The sequence below is a fragment of the Eriocheir sinensis genome, chromosome 18, assembly GCF_024679095.1.
Source record: "Eriocheir sinensis breed Jianghai 21 chromosome 18, ASM2467909v1, whole genome shotgun sequence".
In the NCBI taxonomy this organism is placed as follows: domain Eukaryota; kingdom Metazoa; phylum Arthropoda; class Malacostraca; order Decapoda; family Varunidae; genus Eriocheir; species Eriocheir sinensis.
Window position 1 is genome coordinate 15,117,459 of NC_066526.1, and position 18,906 is coordinate 15,136,364.

The following is an 18,906-nucleotide window of genomic DNA, read 5'->3' on the forward strand; positions in this document are numbered from 1 at the left end:
AGAGAGAGGAGGGAAATGAAGAGGAGGAGGAATAGGAGAGACAGACAGAGTACAGCAACAAGGAGATGAGAGAGATAATTAAGATCAAAAGGGAGATAGGGAGGGAGAGAGAACGAGGAGGATTGGTATTGTAGATGAAATGATACTGCTCTCTATCTATCTATCTATTTATCTATCTGTATCTACCCCTCAAGAAAATCGACAATATCTCCCACTTCTATTTACTTTAACTCATTTTTTTTCTTTTTTCCCTTCTCTGTTTCCACTTATCTACCTCTATCTATATATCTATATATCTATCTATCTTAAGTAAAACAGTAATATCTCCAACTACCCTTAACATATTTTTTTTTCGTTTCCCTCACTTCTCTTTGAGCCGCGGGACACGAGCCCAACGAAGCAGTACATCACCTCACGTTCCTATAGACTTACTTGCTTCTCACAGCCGCTTACTCGCATCTGGGTAGCGCTCGAGTGTCTTAGGAAGAGCGAGCGAGTGATTTGCCAAGTGAATGTGTGTGATTTTTTTTTAAGACTGTTCAGACCATTTTCGTTCTTTATTATCTTCCTTTTACTCCTCCTCCAATCTCTCCTTTTTTCACTTCCTCCTTCCCCTGTTCCTAATTCTGATTTTTTTTCTTCTTTTCATTCATCTTCTACTTCCCCTTCACTTGCATCTCCTTCTCCTTCGTTTTCTTCTTTCTTCTCTAACTTCTATGATTCTCTTTCTCTCCTACTCGTTTTCTTCTACTTTCTCGTCCTCCTCCTACTCTTCCTCTTTTTCCTCTTCCTCCTCCCCCTCCGTCTTTTCAGTATCCAAACACCGCCAGAGAGAGAGAATTCCATCAAGAGGATTCAGTTAGGATCGGATCGCAATGCTATCGCCGACCATTCCTTAAATATTTGCTCGAAGCCTCTTTTTGAGATGCTTTTTTTTCTTGCCTCGTCGCCTCGCACCTCGTCTCTTCGTGATGGAATCCTCGGCGTTTGATAGAATTTTCTTTTACTCTTTTCCAGCGTCGCCTATACATGCTTCCACGTCTTTTCTCCTCCTCCTCCCCTTCCCTCAATAAGCAATTCTCTTGATGGGTTTTTGATGTATTTTTTCGTCACATCAAAGGTGGCATCTCAAGGGACAGAACACAAAGCGACAAAAAGATACAGCACTGATCACAACCAGAGGACAAGTAAAAATTGCAAAAGGTTAAATCGGGCTAATAGGTGTCTCGATATTGCTCTCTTGAAAGTGTTGAAATCGTACGAAAGAGAAACTATACAGACGAATGAAGGCTGATGCAGAATTTGCCGTTACATATGAAAGTAATGAAAGAATGAAGATCCTGGTTAACTCTCGCATCATGAAATTGGACAACGTAGGGATGAGCGCATTGAAGGCAAAACCTGTCATTCGTATTTCTTCGCTCCGTCTTTCTGTCCCTGTAGCTGTTTGTTGGTTTATTTATCTTTCTGCTTGTCTATCTGTCTGTCTGTTTGTATATTTGAATGAATGGATGAGAGCGTGGATGAGTCGATTAGCTATATGCGTGGTTGTTTACTGTTTTTGCCTCTTTGTTTAATTAATTGTTTGTGAATATTTGTCCGTTTTAGTTTTTATGTTGTTAGCTCACTGACTTTTTACACCTGTTCTAATGTCACTTTCTTTTCCCCAGGTGTGTGTGTCTGCCGGTCTCTCTGATTCTGCTGGTTTCCTTTTATGTCTGTAAGTATGTCTGTTAGTATGTGTGTATCTCTCTCTCTCTCTCTCTCTCTCTCTCTCTCTCTCTCTCTCTCTCTCTCGCCCCCTCACTCCCTGTAACGGTATCAAATTATTTCCCACATTTAGGGAATTAAAAAGTCGCCTCCCACTCTCTCGCCTAATACCGGAAATAAATCAATGTTATGGAGATAGACGAGAATGGTTCCCTAGATTACTCCTCTCTCTCTCTCTCTCTCCAGCAGCTTTACTACTTCTCCTCCTCCTCCTTTCCCCTCCTTTCCCCTTCTCTTTCTTCTTCGCCTCTCAGTCATAATCATTCCATCCGTTCTATCCAGCAGTGCTTTTGTCTTCCTCCTCCTCCTCCTCCTCCTCGCTTTCTTTTTTCCCTTTCCTTATTACCACTCCTTCCTTTTTTCCTTGATATTTTTTTTCCATTCTCATTTTCTTTTTCTCCCACTTGATAAATCTCCTCCTCCTCCTCTTCCTCCTCTCCCTCCTCCTCCTCCCTTCCCATTATTTCTTTAGCGTCTCCGCGGCGTTTGTCCTAATTTTCTTCTTTAATGAGGTGAAAGGGTGCGTCTCTCTCTCTCTCTCTCTCTTCTAAATTTTTCAACTTTAAAAAGTCCTTTTGTAATATCAAACCTATTGAATTTGCACTGTGTTTCGGTAATACATATAAAATCTTCTGCGCTATCCACAATTTCTCTATTTCTACCAGTTTACTCGTAGTTAGTCCTTAAGTGTTAATTAGTTTTGTATTTAGATTTATATCTAGTTTATCCTTATCCTATTCCCTATTTCTGGTGTCGATGAATCTCAATAGTTTGCCATCTCTTACATACCATCCTTGCTCTCCATTACTTCTTTTAACTTCAAGTTGTTCTACTGCTTTTTCTGTGAAAGACAGAGACATGTCTCCCCCACACACAACCCCCCTCCTCGTGCTGACGAGGGAACGCATCAACACGCTGGTGGCCGAGCACAAGCAGGTGCTGGGGCGCGGCGCCTCGTGCACGGTGTACCTGGTGGAGGTCGGCGGCGCCCTGTGCTGCCTCAAGGTGGCAAGGGAGCAGCGCCTCGCCGCCATGTTCCGCAGGGAATTTGACATCCTGCTGGACCTGGACGGTGCGGCGGGCGCCCCCAAGGCCTTGGGCACCAGCTTTGGATTTCCCGCCATGCTCACCACCTTCCGCGGCCAGAACACCTTCTGCGACCTGCACAACCTTGCTCCCCGCGACACTGACAAACTGGCGGCCTTCGTGGCGCTGGCCCGGGACGTGCGGCAGCTCCACGCCCGCGGCTACGCTCACAACGACATCAAGCCCGACAACGTGGTGGTGCGCCAAGGCGCCGACGGCCGCCTGCAGGTGTCCCTCATTGACTACGGCTTGGCCAAGACATTCGGCACAGGACTCCGCATCGCGCGCACGCATACGCACCCCACGCCCTGGATGGCCCCGGAGCTGCGGCGTGGCGCGCCCTGCTCGCCCCCCGTGGACGTGTTCTCCCTCGGCTACGTCCTGAGGCGCATCCTGGCCACGTGCCACACGCGCTACCCCGGCCTGGAGGTGCTGGCCGACCGCGCCATGGCAGCAGACCCTGCACAGCGGCCCTCGGTGGCCCAGATCATCAAGACAGTCAGGATGTACGCGGGCGAGACATCCAGGAAGGCGGCCTTTGTCCGGCGTGTTCGCAAGGCCTTTTCCTGCCTCTTCCCGCGCCGCCGCCATTACTAAGGAGGAAGGCACATCAGGGTTTCTTTTCCTAACGGATGAAGAGTTTTACCAGTTCAGTTCTTTCCTTTGGAGCCAGTTACTCTACGCCCACCAAGGGTTGAGGAAGACACTCCCCTAAGTTATGTTATGGAGGAAGAGAAGTCAGGGTTTCTTTTCCTAACGGATGACTACACCAGGGGTTGAGGAAGACACTCCCCTAAGTTATGTTATGGAGGAAGACAAGTCAGGGTTTCTTTTCCCAACGGATGAATGGATTTACCAGTCCATCTCTTCCCTTTGGAGCCAGTTACTCTACACCCACCAAGGAACACACTCCTTAGTGGATTTAACTTTCCATTTTCTCATCTACTTATCCATCTATCTATATATTTATATTTGTACCCACTTATCAACTTGGCTATCCTTTTATGTGTACTTATATATATACATATATATATATATATATATATATATATATATATATATATAAATATATATCTCTCTCTCTCTCTCTCTCTCTCTCTCTCTCCAGTCAGTATCATCATCATTGCCTCGTCTCGCTGTCTCTCCGGATACCATCAAATTTGCCGAAGAAATACGAGACTCCATTCATCGCTTATTTCTGTCTTCCCCCTCATCATCTTCTCCCCTCCCTGCCTCATCTCTTTATTTCTCTTTTTCTCTCTTCCTCTTTTGTCTTCACTATAGCAATCATCGGGGTCGGTTTCCTAGATGGCCTTGTGGGTTTATTCTTTGGTCTACTCACTTGTTTTCTGTTGTTATTGTTGTTAGTGTTGTTGCTGTTTTACAAGGAGGCAGCTGAAGGACAAAATACAATGAGAGAAGAGACGTCAGTTTCGAATGGAGAGGTGGCTTGATACTCCATTCCTGAAAGAGTTCAATACGTAGGCATTAGGAAATATAGACGGAGGAAGGTTGTTCCAGAGTTTACCAGTGAAAGGGATGAAAAATGAAGATGCTGGTTAACTCTTGCATAAGGGGTTTGGATGGACTTGAGATCAACAAGAGTAGAAAGTCCCGTGCAGCGGAGCCGCGGGAGGGGGAGGCATGCAGTTAGCAAGTTCAGAGGACCAGGAATCATTAACATGTTGACAGAATATAATAAGAGAAGCAACGTTGCGGCTGAATTTAAGCGACAGAAGACGGTCAGTAAGAGACGGAGAGTTGAGGAGACAAAGAGCCTCTGAGTGTCCAGCTGGACTGTGTGCAAGGTGTACCCACACACACATGAGATTCATACTCCATACGAGAGCGGACAAGGCCCTTGTGTTTGATAAGGGAAAAAATAACTGATGGAGAAAATTCAGACGTCTGAAGGGTTGTTGTCGTTTTCTGCGAATGGAAGCGGTTTCATTTATTTGTGGTTTATGTTGGCGGTTGTTGTTGTTCTTCCATTCGTTTCTTTAATTCAGTTTTAATTGCAGTCGATTCTTAAAAGGCTGGTGACCTAAGTTTCCCAATTAGCTTCGTAACTTGGTAAAAAGTAAAGAGTGGAAAATTGATTGCATATGACACAGAGAGAGAGAGAGAGAGAGAGAGAGAGAGAGAGAGAGAGAGAGAGAGAGAGAGAGAGAGAGAGAGAGAGAGAGAGAGAGAGAGAGAGTTGTAAACAGCCCCTGAAAGACTGTGGGAACGCCTCTAAAAAGATTACTGGGGAGTTCTTTAAGATAATGTTGCCGGTGGGCCTGAGTAATGGAGGAGGAGGAGGAGGAGAAAGAAGAAGAAGAAATTAAAGAAGGAAGGAGTGGTTGTCAGCTTCAGTGTACAGGAAGAGAAACAGAAAACATACCTTGACTAACTTTTTGATGTTGCGTTAATTTAATTTGTATTTTGTATGACTCTCTCTCTCTCTCTCTCTCTCTCTCATCGCACTTTTTTCTTTTTTTCTTTTTTTTTCGTAAGTTCAGAGGGAGTTGGTCTGATAAAGAGATAAGAGGAAAAAAGGAGAGACGGGAAGAAGGGGAAAGAAGTTGTTGATTAGGGGAAATGTCTGACTTTATCGTTAAATACTTTTGCTACTAATACCGCTGTCTCTGTTGCTGTTTCTGTTTGCTTCTGTTGTCTGTTTTCTCTACGTTTCTGTTTTCATTTATTCTCCTGTTTGGTTATCGCAACATTTTCCGCTACTACTACTACTACTACTACTACTACTACTACTACTAACACCACCACCACCACCATTACACACACACAACCTACAAAACTTCCTGAATAAATGCCGTATGTATTATGTATGAATTTATGTGTGTGTGTGCGCATGTGTGAGTCCTCCCATATTTCCCTTGGTTATGGTAATGGTAGCGGCGTCTGTGGCTGTTGGTGCTGCTTCTCAAGGACTTCACTACCATGGCAAGGTGGTTATGGTCCCAGAAGAGTACGCCATCAACTCCATTACCATGAAATAGCGGCCATTACCCTCCATCAACGGGTAATTGTCAGCGGGAGTCAGACGGCGAGGGAGGAAGGGAAGGAAGGCGAGGAATGGAGGAAGAGACAGAGTTGGATTGGTGTTTTCTTTCTCTCTTTTTACGGTGTTTTATTTCGGTTTTTCTTTGTGTGTTTATGTGTGTGTTTTTCTCCATCCATTCCAGCCAATCAGACCTCTAGCGAAAGGGAATAGACAGTAGAGAAAAGAAGGGGAAGTAAGATGAAATAGACGCAAGTTGAAGAAAGGCAAGAAATGAAAAAAACAACTAACGAGAAGGAGAAGAGGAGTAAAGAAAAATAATAGAAAATAACGAATGGACGAAACGAGAAAAGGAAGACTCGTTCAGAGGAAGAGGAAGGAGAAGAAAGGAGAAGAAATGCAAAGAGTAGAAAAACGAAAAAGGAAAAGAGACGCAAAAAGAAGAAAGAAAAGAATAAAAAATATGAAAAGAGGAGCGGAAAGGAACAAAAGTAAGACAGGAACGGAGAAAGGAAGCGAGAGGAGAAGAAATATGAAGAAAGGCAAGGAAGTGAAAAATAAATAGAGAAGAAAAACGAAGAAAGGACAAGAACAGAAATAGAAAAATGAGGTGAGAAAAGAAAAAAGGGACGACTTGACCAGAGGAAAGGAAGAAGAAGGAAGGCAAAGAAAGGAAAGGAAATGGGGAAGGAAAAGGTTTAAAAAGAAGACTCAAAAGCAAATTAAATATGAGAAGGGAACAACAAAAAGAGTGGATCAGTGGAGAGGAACAGAGAAGAGAAGGAAAAAAAACATAAAAAGAGAAGTAAAAAGAAGAGAAGATTGTTACAGAAAATAAAAAAGTAAAGGAAAGGAAAAGAAGGAAGAGACACCATCAGAGGAAAAGAAGAGAAGAGAAAGATTGAAAAACGGCGTAAATGAAGAGAAAAAAAAGAAGTAGAACATAATAGAAAATAAAGACAAAAGAGGAGACGAGAAAAATGAAAACACGATTAGAGGAAAGAAAAACAGATATGAAGAAAGGGAAAGGAAGCAAAAAGGATAAGAGAAATAAGGTTAAGAAAGGAATATAATAGGAAACAAAAAGGATGGGAGAAGGAAAACCAGGAAAACTCGATCACACCCCAAACTGAGGAAAACGGTGACAGTCTAACCCAACTCTTCACCCACTCCCCTTTCTGAATACCAATTGGGGAAGACTCCAGGGAGGAAGGGAGCGAGGCGTGGAAGTAAGGGCGCCCTAGTTAGGCCTTTCTCTCCCTTAGCCGCGCAACAGGAGCATCGAGTGGAAGGCGATCCGATCCTCCTGATACGCTTGGATTTTGTTTCTTAGAGTATCGAAGCGTGAAGATATAGGATCCTAGGGCAGGGCTTTGGCTTAATGGAAGAGATGTTACTGAGGAAAAGGAGGTTAGGTAGGGTTAGCGAGAGAGAGAGAGAGAGAGAGAGAGAGAGAGAGAGAGAGAGAGAGAGAGAGAGAGAGAGAGAGAGAGGAGTGTTAGTAAATAATAAGAAACAACAAGAAAAGCATGTCACTCTATTTATCTATCAATCTATCTGTCTGTCTATCTATTAATCTATCTAGGTCTCCCCAAACAATTAATCAAAACGTAGACCGTCTAATAAATGCACAACTTTCAATATTAAAAGAAAAAAAAAACAATTAAAAGGAGACTTATGAATATTCAGATTGATTCGTTCATATATTTATATTTAATCATCTTAATTAAAGTGAAAGGAGGCGTAGAGGAGCTGAATGAGTTAGAAAAGTTGTAACCCTGAGCTTTAATAACTGGGAGTGGAGTGGAGTGGAATGGAGTGGAGTGGAGTGGAGTGGAGTGGACTGGAGTGGCGGGAGGGAGAAGAAAACAGAACATAATAGAACAGAAGAGAAGAGGAGAGGAGAGAGAGAGAGAGAGAGAGAGAGAGAGAGAGAGAGAGAGAGAGAGAGAGAGAGAGAGAGAGAGAGAGAGAGTAACCAGCTTCCTTTTAAAATCATGTTAATTTTTCTTACCTCTCTCCACGTGTTGTAATTTGCATATATTTATAACGAGATATTATTGCGAGCGCTGCACAAAATAGTTTAGTCTCGTGTGTGTGTGTGTGTGTGTGTGTGTGTGTGTGTGTGTGTGTGTGTGTGTGTGTGTGTGTGTTATTACAGAAAACAACATGGCAATTCTACTTTATCGTCGCAGTTAAACGTGATAATTAAAAAAAAAAGAATCCTTCGTTACTATGTACTATTTTTTTTCTTCTCGCGTGTCATTCATATAATTAGAACGCGTCATTAATTAGGCTTATGCAGTACACACACACACACACACACACACACACACACACACACACACACACACACACACACACACACACACACATATGCCACTCGTTAACAGATGTGAGTAATGACTGTTGCTCTGCTCTAAAACGACCTTGAAAAATACAGCAAAATTGAAGCTTGGAAAACACGTTGTTGAGTTAGATGGAAAATAATAGTGAATGAAAATAAAAAAAAAAGGCCGATACAAAAATTGGACCTTGAACATTACAGCGAAATTAATACATGTAAAATACGCTGATTTGTTATGTGAGAAAATGTCAGAATTAGAACGATATTAATATTGAAATCATGTTTGTGAATATTTTTGTAATGATAACCTTATGGTCTCTCTCTAACCATTTGTATTTATCTATCTATCTATCTGTATCTATCTAGCTGTGTATCTCTCTCTCTCTCTCTCTCTCTCTCTCTCTGTTAACCTTCCCTATATTTTTTTTGTTTATTTAGTGATGTTTTTCTTGACTTTAATGTTTGCTCAGGCCGCTGCTGCCATGTTCATTTTATTTTTGTATTAATTATCCATTTTATTTATTTATGCATTTACTTGAACATTAATTTATTTGCTTGAACATTTATTTATTTATTAATGCAATGATTGATTAAGCGCCAGCACATATATGTCTTTGATGTTTTTCGCTTTGTATAAGTTCATGTAATTGGAATGCTGTTATAAATTTATTGTTATTATCATTAGTAGTAGTAGTAGTAGTAGCAGTAGTAGTAGTAGTAGTAGTAGTAGTAGTAGTAGTAGTAGTAGTAGTAGTAAGAACTTTTGTAATAGTAGTCCTGGTGGTAGCGATTATGCAACCCAGACACGTCGAGATAGGCTTCTAGTGAGGGTGGCGGCGGCGGAGGTTAAAGCATCTGTGTGGCGGTGTCGGGTGCTGTCATGGTGGTGATGGTGGTGAAAGCATTTGTTGAGAGAATGAGACAGGGGAAAAAAATGTTGGAAGACAAATTGAGCGATGAACAATGAGAGGCGACATTTTTTCCATTGCTGAGTAGAACAAATGAAAAGTAATAATAATAATAATAATAATAATAATAATAATAATAATAATAATAATAATAATAATAATAATAATAACGACATCACTGGGAAGTATACATTAGATTAGATTAGAAAACCGAGCGCCCATGCTTCTCATCCATCCTAATGACAAGGGTGCTTAGCCGCGGCTCTCATCCTTCCCGGCGCTGGGTTCGATGACACAGACAAGGCGGCTGAGGTGGCTGGAGATGCTGCCTCATCTGTTCGAGTGAATGCTGGGCTATCTCAGCTTGTCTCGATATGACATAACAATATTGATAATAATAATAATAATAATAATAATAATAATAATAATAATAATAATAATAATAATAATAATAATGATAATAATAATGAAAATAAAAATGAATAAGTGAAAGACTGAGCTTAGGAATCTGCGATGTTGTTATAAAAACATTAAATATATCATTCATTTTGTATCATCAATGTTTATTATTCGTTGATTTAAATTGTTATTCTGGTACATTAATTGCTATTATTATTAATGTTATTATTATTATTATTATTATTATTATTATTATTATTATTATTATTATTATTATTATTATTATTATTATTATTTTTATTATTATTATAATTATTATTTCTTTTATTATTATCATTAATATTATTTTAATATTCTTGAAAATCATTATTGTTGGTGTTTCTTTCCTACACTCATTTGTTTTCCTCTGCATTAATTTGCTGGTTTCATTTAGCTCCCAGAACAGAGGATAAAATATTGCATTTCTTGCTAAATTTCTGGAGGGAAGACGTTAAAAATGTGTCGTTTAACTCATCCACTTCCTTGGAATGCAATTAAGGAGGAGATGAATATTGCGCTACCTGCAAAGTTTAATTACCGTTTTCCTCACCTGTCAGGCAAGCAGGTAATTGCATATGGTTACCTGGGAGCCGCACCTGACCCGGAAAATTGTATCAGACCCTCGTATTCTGATGTGTGTGTGTGTGTGTGTGTGTGTGTGTGTGTGTGTGTGTGTGTGTGTGTGTGTGTGTGTGTGTGTGAGCGCGCGCGTGTGCGTGCGTGATGTGCGTGTATGTGTTTATTTTTAGATTAAGCTTTGTAAATATTATATGTGTAATCTTCTTTTCATTTTCCATTATTTTCTCTGTTCCTCTCTCTTATATTTTATCATATGTCAACGCTCGCAGTTCAGTTTATTTATATCTCCATGCAACTCAGACTTTCTTACTGTAAAAAATACTTAACCTGTAACCAACTCCTTCACAAGCCCATCAATTTCACCCGCCTATCATAAACATCAGTTATATTTACGAGCCGAAGAAGTAATCATATATTAGCGCTCGATTATGGACACGACTTTTTTCACACTCTTAAATTGACTCCTACTGAATTTATGTGTCCTTTGTACGTGGCTCAGCACCTGCTTATCCTGTGAGGCTCGGGAATGTCAGGTGAAGGAGGGTGCAGAGGTGAGGTGAGGAAGGGGGATGGACAAGATAGTGACAAGGTAAGGCGGCGGTAGAAAGGAAGATGCGAGGAATAGGAAGATGAACAGAAATGGAGAGGTAAGAAAAAGGTTGACAGGATGAGAAGAGGGAGATAGAGAGAGAGACGAGTAATTAGAGAGAGAGAGAGAGAGAGAGAGAGTCATAGAGCAGTGATTGATTGCACGCCTCCGCCTCTCTGCTCTCATCGCATTTAATCTCGTTTCGACATAACACGAGCGCTAGAAATTGACTCGCAGCGTTGGCGGAAAATAACTTTAGTAAACACAATAACTGATAAAACTACACTCTGCCGCCCTTCCCTTTACTCCCTCTCCTCCACTTCCTCATTTCTCCATCCACTTATTTCTGTTCTCTTTCCTGTCTTTCCATTTAGCCCGACCTACTTCTCTCTCTTTAGATAAGGGCTTCCTATCGTAGGCCATATGGCCCCACTGAGGCCCATGAGAAATTTTCCGGGGCCACAGGACAAAATTAGAAAAAGGGGCGTGTGGGCCACTGGGGTCACAATAAATTTTATAGGCCGGATTAGTACACGTGAATTGCTACCTCGTGATTGTTATTGTCACTGAAAATAGAAAACTTTCATGATCTTTTTCAAAGATTAATTATCTCTATAACAGAAAACTTCTTCCTTATAATTAAATACATATTGCAGCACACAATACAGGTGAAAGGAAATTCACTTCCTAGCATCAAAATAGGACTAGTCCCAGCTTGTGGTACTGAGGGTAACATCCCCGGTGTCCCCTGTGTGTAACATTTATAAGATGGGAACAGGGAAAGTTGACACACTAGAAATAATTCCACTGTTTACCTTGGTGGGACCACGGCCGGTGGCCAGTGCCTTGGCGGGGCCATGGCCATAAAAACGTTAAGGAGCCCTGCTCTGGATTGTACCATCGGGAAATTAGGTTTGATAAGCCGAACAAAGCACTGAGTAGTATTGAATCCCCTGTACGGCGATTTAAGGGAGGGAGGAAGAGAGCAGGAATAGAAAGTATAACGAGTCCAACAAGGCACTGAGTAGTATTGAATTCCCTCTGCGGCGATTCAAGGGAGGGAGAAAGAGAGCAGGAATAAAAAGTATTACGGAGATGACAAAGAAGTTCAGGCTGATATCATTTACTCATAAGACGCGAGAGGACGTAGAGCTTATTTGAAGAGCTTGGAAAACATCTGTTAAAGAAAAAATATATATAAAAGGTAGACAGAGTGCGGCGGAGAGATGGATTCCAGACGAAGATTCTCATTGTATTTGGATATCAACCTTTCCACCTTCATATCTGTCTAATCATCTGTCTGTCTATCTGCCTCAGCCTCAATCATAAGTTCAAAAAGCATCCTAAGCCTTACCCGCTACCAGAAAACGCCGAGGATAACACTTCTTACCCTGCGGAAGCCCAACGTTGGCCCTCTCCTCCAGGCACATAAGCTGGACTCGTTTTCTTTATGTGCTTCAAGAAGAGAGCTGATGAGGCCCGTTGGTGGGAGGGATCGCGTCCTGAATCTGCCTCTCGTAGGGGTACACGTCTCCCCTTAATGGCTCGGCGGGCAGGGCAGAACTAGGTGATCTAAACTTGTTGTTACGAGCTCCATAATGTTGAAGCCCATTTTGCTCCATTTTTTCCGTTTTGAGAGTTTAATGGAACGATGGGAAGGAAAAATGGGAAGAAAAGGAAGAGATGGGTGAAAAGAGGAACAAAAGGGAACAGAGGAAGAGGAAAAGTAAGAGAAAGTAAAAAAAGGAATAGAAGGGGAAAGAAAGAAAATAGTAAAATGAAATGATAATAACAGAGGAGAAAGGAAGGGAAGAAAAGAGAAGAAGAGAAAGAAAGAGAAGTAGAAAAAGAAGAAAAGAAGAATGGAAAAGAAGGAATATAAATATAATATAAATAAGAAAAGAAAAAAGAGAGAGAGAGCGTTAATGGGTAATAAAGGATATAAAAAAAAGAAAGTGAAGGAAAAAGGAACGGAGGGAGAACGTAAAAGGTAAGGAAAAGAATACAGAAAAAGGTGGAAGGAGGAAAGCCTGGGTATGAACGGGCAACAGAGTGAGTTTGTAAGCTAGAGAAAGGAATGTAGAGGAAGTAGGAATATGCGAGTAGAGGAAACAGAGGGATATAGAAAAAGAAGGGATAAGGAAGAAAACATAGGGAGAAACGACGAGAGGAAAGGAAAGAGGGAATGAAAGGTAAAGGAGGTGAAGGAAAGGAATTACAGAGAAAGGGAACAGAGTGAATTTGAAAGCTAGAGATTACAGAGAAAGGGAAGGAGACGAAGAAACCAGATAACTAGAATGGGAAAAATAGAATAAATATGCATAGGGGTAAGTTAGTGAGGGAATTTAGAGAGAGAGGAACAGCAACATAATAGAGAACGGGATTTGAATGTATTTTGGGACGGAGAAAGAATAGGAACACAACGAAGGGAAACAGAGAGAGAGGAAAACCAAAGAGCAAAATGAGAAAGGCATGTTGAAATACGAGGGAAGCAGTGGAGTAAGAAGATTTAGAAAGAAAATAAAGAATGACTATAGAAAATTACGGGATTAGGAGGAGGGTGGCAGAGAGAGAGAGAGAGAGAGAGAGAGAGAGAGAGAGAGAGAGAGAGAGAGAGAGAGATGACAAACAAATGAAGGCAGGATAGTCGAGTGAATATTTAAAACAGGAAATAAAAGCGGAAATAGTAAATAAAAATATATAGTTTGAAATAAAGTGAGCGAGAGAGGAGTGGAAATTAACTGTGATTATATGAATGAAAAATAAACAGTAAATGGAAAAACGAGAAAATAAAGGAAATAGGAGAGTTGCAAATAACAGAGTAATATGACCCAGTTTTCTGTCCCTTCCCCTTATTAAAAAAAACTATCAATAAAAAAAAGTGAAGAGAGGAAACTAAGAAAGCGAAAAATGGGAAGACAAATAAGAGGGAAAGGAGAGGAATGGAGTCCCGTCTTTTTTTTTTTTTACCTTTTTTTAACTCTCTCTTACCCCCCCTCCCCCCCCCACACACACACACACACACACACACACACACACACACACACACACACACACACACACACACACACGAAGGAAAGTGAAGAAAAATACACGCAAAAAGTTACCATGATTTTTTTTCTTGCCGACGCGGGCTGACAAGGGACGAATTTAGGGCACGCTTTTTAATGTTTTTTTTTTTTTTTGTGTGTGTGTGTGTGTGTTTTTTCTTCTGCTTATTGACACATACGAAAGCATCTCTCTCTCTCTCTCTCTCTCCTTTTCTTTCTATCTCTCTCTAATAAAACACAAATATCACTTCTTACTTTATTTACTTATCTCAAACTTTCTCTCGCCTTTACTCTTTGCCTTCAGCTTTCTGTTCTTCACCTTCAACATATTCAATTTTCTCGACTTCCTCTCTCTCTTTAAAGTCGCCTTCTTATCCACGTCGTTACTTTCTATCAAGGGAAGATAAGCGCGCGATGTAGTTTGGGGACCGGGCGGGAGGGAGAGGAAATATAGTGGATCCTCTTGTGATCAACTCTCCTCCTCCTCCTCCTCCTCCTCTTCCTTCTCCTCCTCCTCCTCTACTATCTTGTCTCTCTCTCTAGTTTATGTCTCGTGTCCTAACTTATCGCTACTCTCTACCAGCCTCCTTCTGCTCTTCCTCCTCCTCCTCTTCCTCTTCCTCTTGCTTCGCCTCCTACACACCTTCCTGCTCCTTCTCCTCTTCATCAGCGTCTTCTGGTCTTCCTCTTTCTCTTTCTTTTCATGCTCCTCCTGCTTCGCCTTCTACACATCTACCCCTTTTATATTAGTTATCCATTTACTTCGTTTATTTTCTTTGTTTTTTTCTGTTTTCTTTTTCTTTAAGTTATTTGCCTTGTGTGGAAATACTCAGTAATATGTATTTCTCTTTACTAACTTTCACAATGTAATTTTTTTCTCTTTGTGCGCGTATGCTATTAGCGAACATAACGTATACTTCAGAATTTCTAAATACATCCTAACAGAAAATGAAAAATATGCAAATTCAAGCGGGAAAATATAATGAAAATGAAGATATGTCAAGTTTCGAGTTAAAATAATGTTTGCCAGGATCATAAATTTGCATAATATTCGTTTTTAATGATCAGGGTTTGCACGACGGCTGTGTGTGTGTGTGTGTGTGTGTGTGTGTGTAGGGGGGTGGGTTCTCTCTCTCTCTCTCTCTCTCTCTCTCTCTCTCTCTCTCTCTCTCTCTCTCTCTCTCTCTCTTCTCTTTCAATCATGAGAGAGAGAGAGAGAGAGAGAGAGAGAGAGAGAGAGAGAGAGACAAACACTGGCTGGTCAACACGCAGCCAATCACAAACACTGATATGCCCCCCACCCCACCCCACCCCACCCCCCACCCACCCACCCTTGGTCAGGTAAGCACACGCAAGACGAATGTTTGCAGGTAAATTAACGCCGCTAATGACACCTGCGTGACCCCGGGGCACCATTACTAATACAGATGAGAGAGTGCGTGTTGCCGCTCCTCACCTCGCCTGCTTGCTTGCCTTACTTCCTTGACCTTTTTTTCTTTTCTTTGCTTTTCCTAATTTCTGTTTTCCCAATGAATATAATTTTTCTCACATCCACCTTTTCTTCTTCACGTTACTCCTGTTTTTTGCTATATTGTCTTCTTCTCCCTACCTCACTTTTTTACCCCCCTCTCTTCACTTTCCTCATACTCTTACTTTTCCTAACTTTTATTGTCTTAATGAATATAATTTTTCTCACTTCCACCTTCTCTTTTTCTCTTTACTCCTGTTTTTGCTCCTCCTCCTCCTCCTCCTCCTCCTCCTCCTCCTCCTCTTCCTCTATTATCTCGCCTCTCTAGTTTATGCCTCGTGTCCTAACTTATCGCTACTCTCTACAAGCCTCCTTCTGCTCTTCCTCCTCCTCCTTCTCTTCCTCTTCCTCTTGCTTCGCCTCCTACACATCTTCCTGCAGCTTCTCCCTACTTCACCTCTTTGCTTGCCTCTCTCCACTTTCCTCATGCCTTCCTAACGTATTTTTTCTCTATCAGATATCCACTTTTCGTTATCTATTTTTCTCCTCTCTTTCCTACTTTCCTCCTTTTGTATAGTTTGCTTTTTCTCATCTTTCCTCTTTGCTTGCCTTCCCTTCTTTTTCTCTCCTTTATATTTTTTTTCTATCCGTTTTTTCTACCTTCTATATAATTTTTTTCTCATGTCCGTCTTTTCTTCATTATTTTCCTCCTTCTATTTCTTTTATCCGTCTCTTCTTTTATATTTCTTCCTTTTCTTTAATTTGTCTGTCCTCATCTTTTTAATTGCTTTCCAACATACCTATTTCCTTCCCTATCTTCTTTACTTTCCCTAACCTATTTTTTTTCTTTTCCTCATATCCATCTTTTATTTCCTTCTACCCTTTCTTTTTTCTTTCTTCTGCCTCTTTTTTCTATTTTCCTGTTTCCCTTCCTTTCTCTTCCTCTCTCTCATCTATATTCCAACGTCGTGTAACTTATTTTCCTCCTCATCACATTCTTTTTCTCTCACATCCACTTTTTCTCTTTCTTTCTTTTGCTCAATTTTGCTTTATTCATCCTCTTCTCGCCCTTCATTCTGTTCTTACTTCCTCCTTCCTCCTTTCGTTATCTTCCTACTTTCCCTTCCCTTGTTATTCTATTTACCATTACGTTTTTTCATACACCAGTTTATTCTCACCCTCTATTGATTTTCCTTTCTATCCTAATATTCTTCATTGCTTTTCGCTTCCTTCCTCCCTCATCCCTTTCTTCATCATCATTCGTACCTATTCTTCCTGCATTTTCTCATAATCATCATGTTCCGTCATTATTTTGTAGTTATTCCTTTTTTTTTTTTTCCTTTTCGTCCTACACTCAAATTCATTAGTTCTTTGGCGTCTTGTTTATCCTCCTTCATCCCTTTCTTCATCATCCTTCTGTCCTCCTCTTCCTAATTATCATGTTCCGTCATTATTTTGTAGTTATTCCTTTTTCTTTCCTTTTTCCTTTTCGTCCTACACTCATATTCACTAGTATTTTGCGTCATTATCCTTCATTAATCAACTGTATCTTACTATTTTCCCCTCTATGTCTTCTCTACGTCATTCCTAAAGGTCTCCGCATCTTACACTCATACTAATTATCCTTTATCAGCACAGACGCATAATTAAGTCAACGTTCCCCGGTGTGGGTGTGATATTCTGTTTACCTTCCCCAAATCGGCGTTGTCTCTCATTGCCAGGCTCGCCCCAGACCGACTCTCGCCTTTAACACCTTTGTCTAGTGGCCGCAGAAGGGGATCGAAGCAACTTAATCCCCCGTGAACAAACACAAACCCTCGACTTGAATCTATTTACCGATGCGTCTTTGTCTTTAAGGTGATTTGTGATGGATCTCTGTGGCGCCACGTCCGCTCACACCTGTATAAATTACCTGGTCACTCATCCACTCATCAATACTTTCCCTCCTGCATTCCTTTTCACTTTCTCATTGGGTTATTATGTATTTCTTTTAATAATATACCGATAGCCAATTTCTGCATTCTCGTCTCTGCCCCTTCAAGCTTTATTGTGGGATGTTACCTGAACGTGTGAGTAGAACTTAAGGAAAGGTGGAATTAAAGTGTGCCAAAAGGGAAGAAGTAGGGAGACGAAAGAACGGTGAGGAGAAAGGGAAGGATAGAAAGAGAAGGTAAATCGGAAGGGAAGAAAAGCAATGAAGAAGGAAAATGGAGAAGGGAAAGGAGGTAGTGAAGGAGTTGAGTATGGTAAGGAAAAAGGGAAGAAAGAGAAAGCAGAAAGGAAGGGAAATGGAGGAGGAGGGGAAGATATTGAAGGTGTAGAGCATGGAAAGGGAAAAGGGAAGGAGAAAGAGAAGGGAAGGAAAGAAAGGAAGAAGTGAAATGGAGGAGGAGGGGAAGATATTGAAGGTAAAGAGTATGAAAAAGGGAAAAGGGAAGGCAGAACGGAAGGGAAGGAAAGAAAGGAGGAAGGGAAATGGAGGAGGAGGGGAAGATATTGAAAGCATAGAGTAAGGAAAGGGACAATTGAAGGAAAGAAAGGAAGAAGGGAAATGGAGGAGGAGGGGAAGATATTGAAGGTGTAGAGTATGAAAAGGGAAAAGGGATGGAGAAAGAGAAGGAAAGGTAAGAAAGGAAGAAGTGAAATGGAGGAGGAGGGGAAGATATTGAAGGTAAAGAGTATGGAAAAGGGAAAAGGGAAGGCAAAACGGAAGGGAAGGAAAGAAAGGAAGAAGTGAAATGGAGGAGGAGGGGAAGATATTGAAGGCATAGAGTAAGGAAAGGGACAATTGAAGGAAAGAAAGGAAGAAGGGAAATGGAGGAGGAGGGGAAGATATTGAAGGTAAAGAGTATGGAAAGGGAAAAGGGAAGGAAAGAAAGGAAGAAGGGAAATGGAGGAGGAGAAGATATTGAAGATGTAGAGTATGGAAAGGGAAAAGGGAAGGAAAGAAAGGAAGAAGGGAAATGGAGGAGGAGAAGATATTGAAGATGTAGAGTATGGAAAGGAAAAAGGGAAGGAAAGAAAGGAAGAAGGGAAATGGAGGAGGGGAAGATATTGAAGATATAGACTATGGAAAGGGAAAAGGGAAGGAAAGAAAGGAAGAAGAGAAATGGAGAAGAGAAGGAAGATAATGAAGAATACAGTATGGGAAGGATAAAGAGAAGGCAGAAGGAAAAGGTAGGTTAGGTTAGGTTAGGTTAGGGTGGGTTCGGTTAGGTTGGGTTGGGTTGGGTTGGGTTGGGTTAGGTTAGGTTAAGTTAGGTTAGGCTGGGTTCGGTTGGGTTGGGTTGGGTTGGGTTAGGTTAGGTTAGGTTAGGTTAGGCTAGGCTGGGTTCGGTTGGGTTGGGTTGGGTTGGGATGGGTTGGGTTCGATTGGGTTGGGTTGGGTTGGGTTGGGTTAGGTTAGGTTAGGTTAGGTTGGGTTCGGTTCGGTTGGGTTGGGATGGGTTGGGTTCGATTGGGTTGGGTTGGGTTGGATTACGCTAGGTTAGGTCAGGTTAGGTAATGGAGAGGGAAAGAAAATATTGAAGAAGTATTAAGTACGAGTGTTTATTTATGCCTTTGACTCCCTCAGTGTGTACGAGATGACCTTCACGTATATTACAGAGTGCCATTTATTTTTCATTATTTATTTTTCATTATTTTTTTATTATTTATTCATCAAAGT

At 41.1% G+C, this 18,906-nt stretch overlaps 2 protein-coding genes across 2 annotated transcripts in view; both read left to right on the forward strand.

The window, feature by feature from the left end:
• The first annotated feature begins 1,681 nt into the window (after nt 1-1,681).
• Nucleotides 1,682-18,906, forward strand: part of LOC127000362 (leucine-rich repeat-containing G-protein coupled receptor 5-like) — a 176,376-nt gene continuing 159,151 nt past the window's right edge. Inside the window, exon 1 of the mRNA XM_050863996.1 lies at nt 1,682-1,720. The gene's annotated coding sequence lies outside the window, so the exon portion shown is untranslated. The remainder of the gene's footprint in view (nt 1,721-18,906) is intronic.
• On the forward strand, nt 2,629-3,453 carry LOC127000180 (serine/threonine-protein kinase PkaB-like). The gene has a single exon (XM_050863573.1). It carries the CDS (start codon nt 2,629-2,631, stop codon nt 3,451-3,453), a length of 825 nt encoding a protein of 274 aa, XP_050719530.1.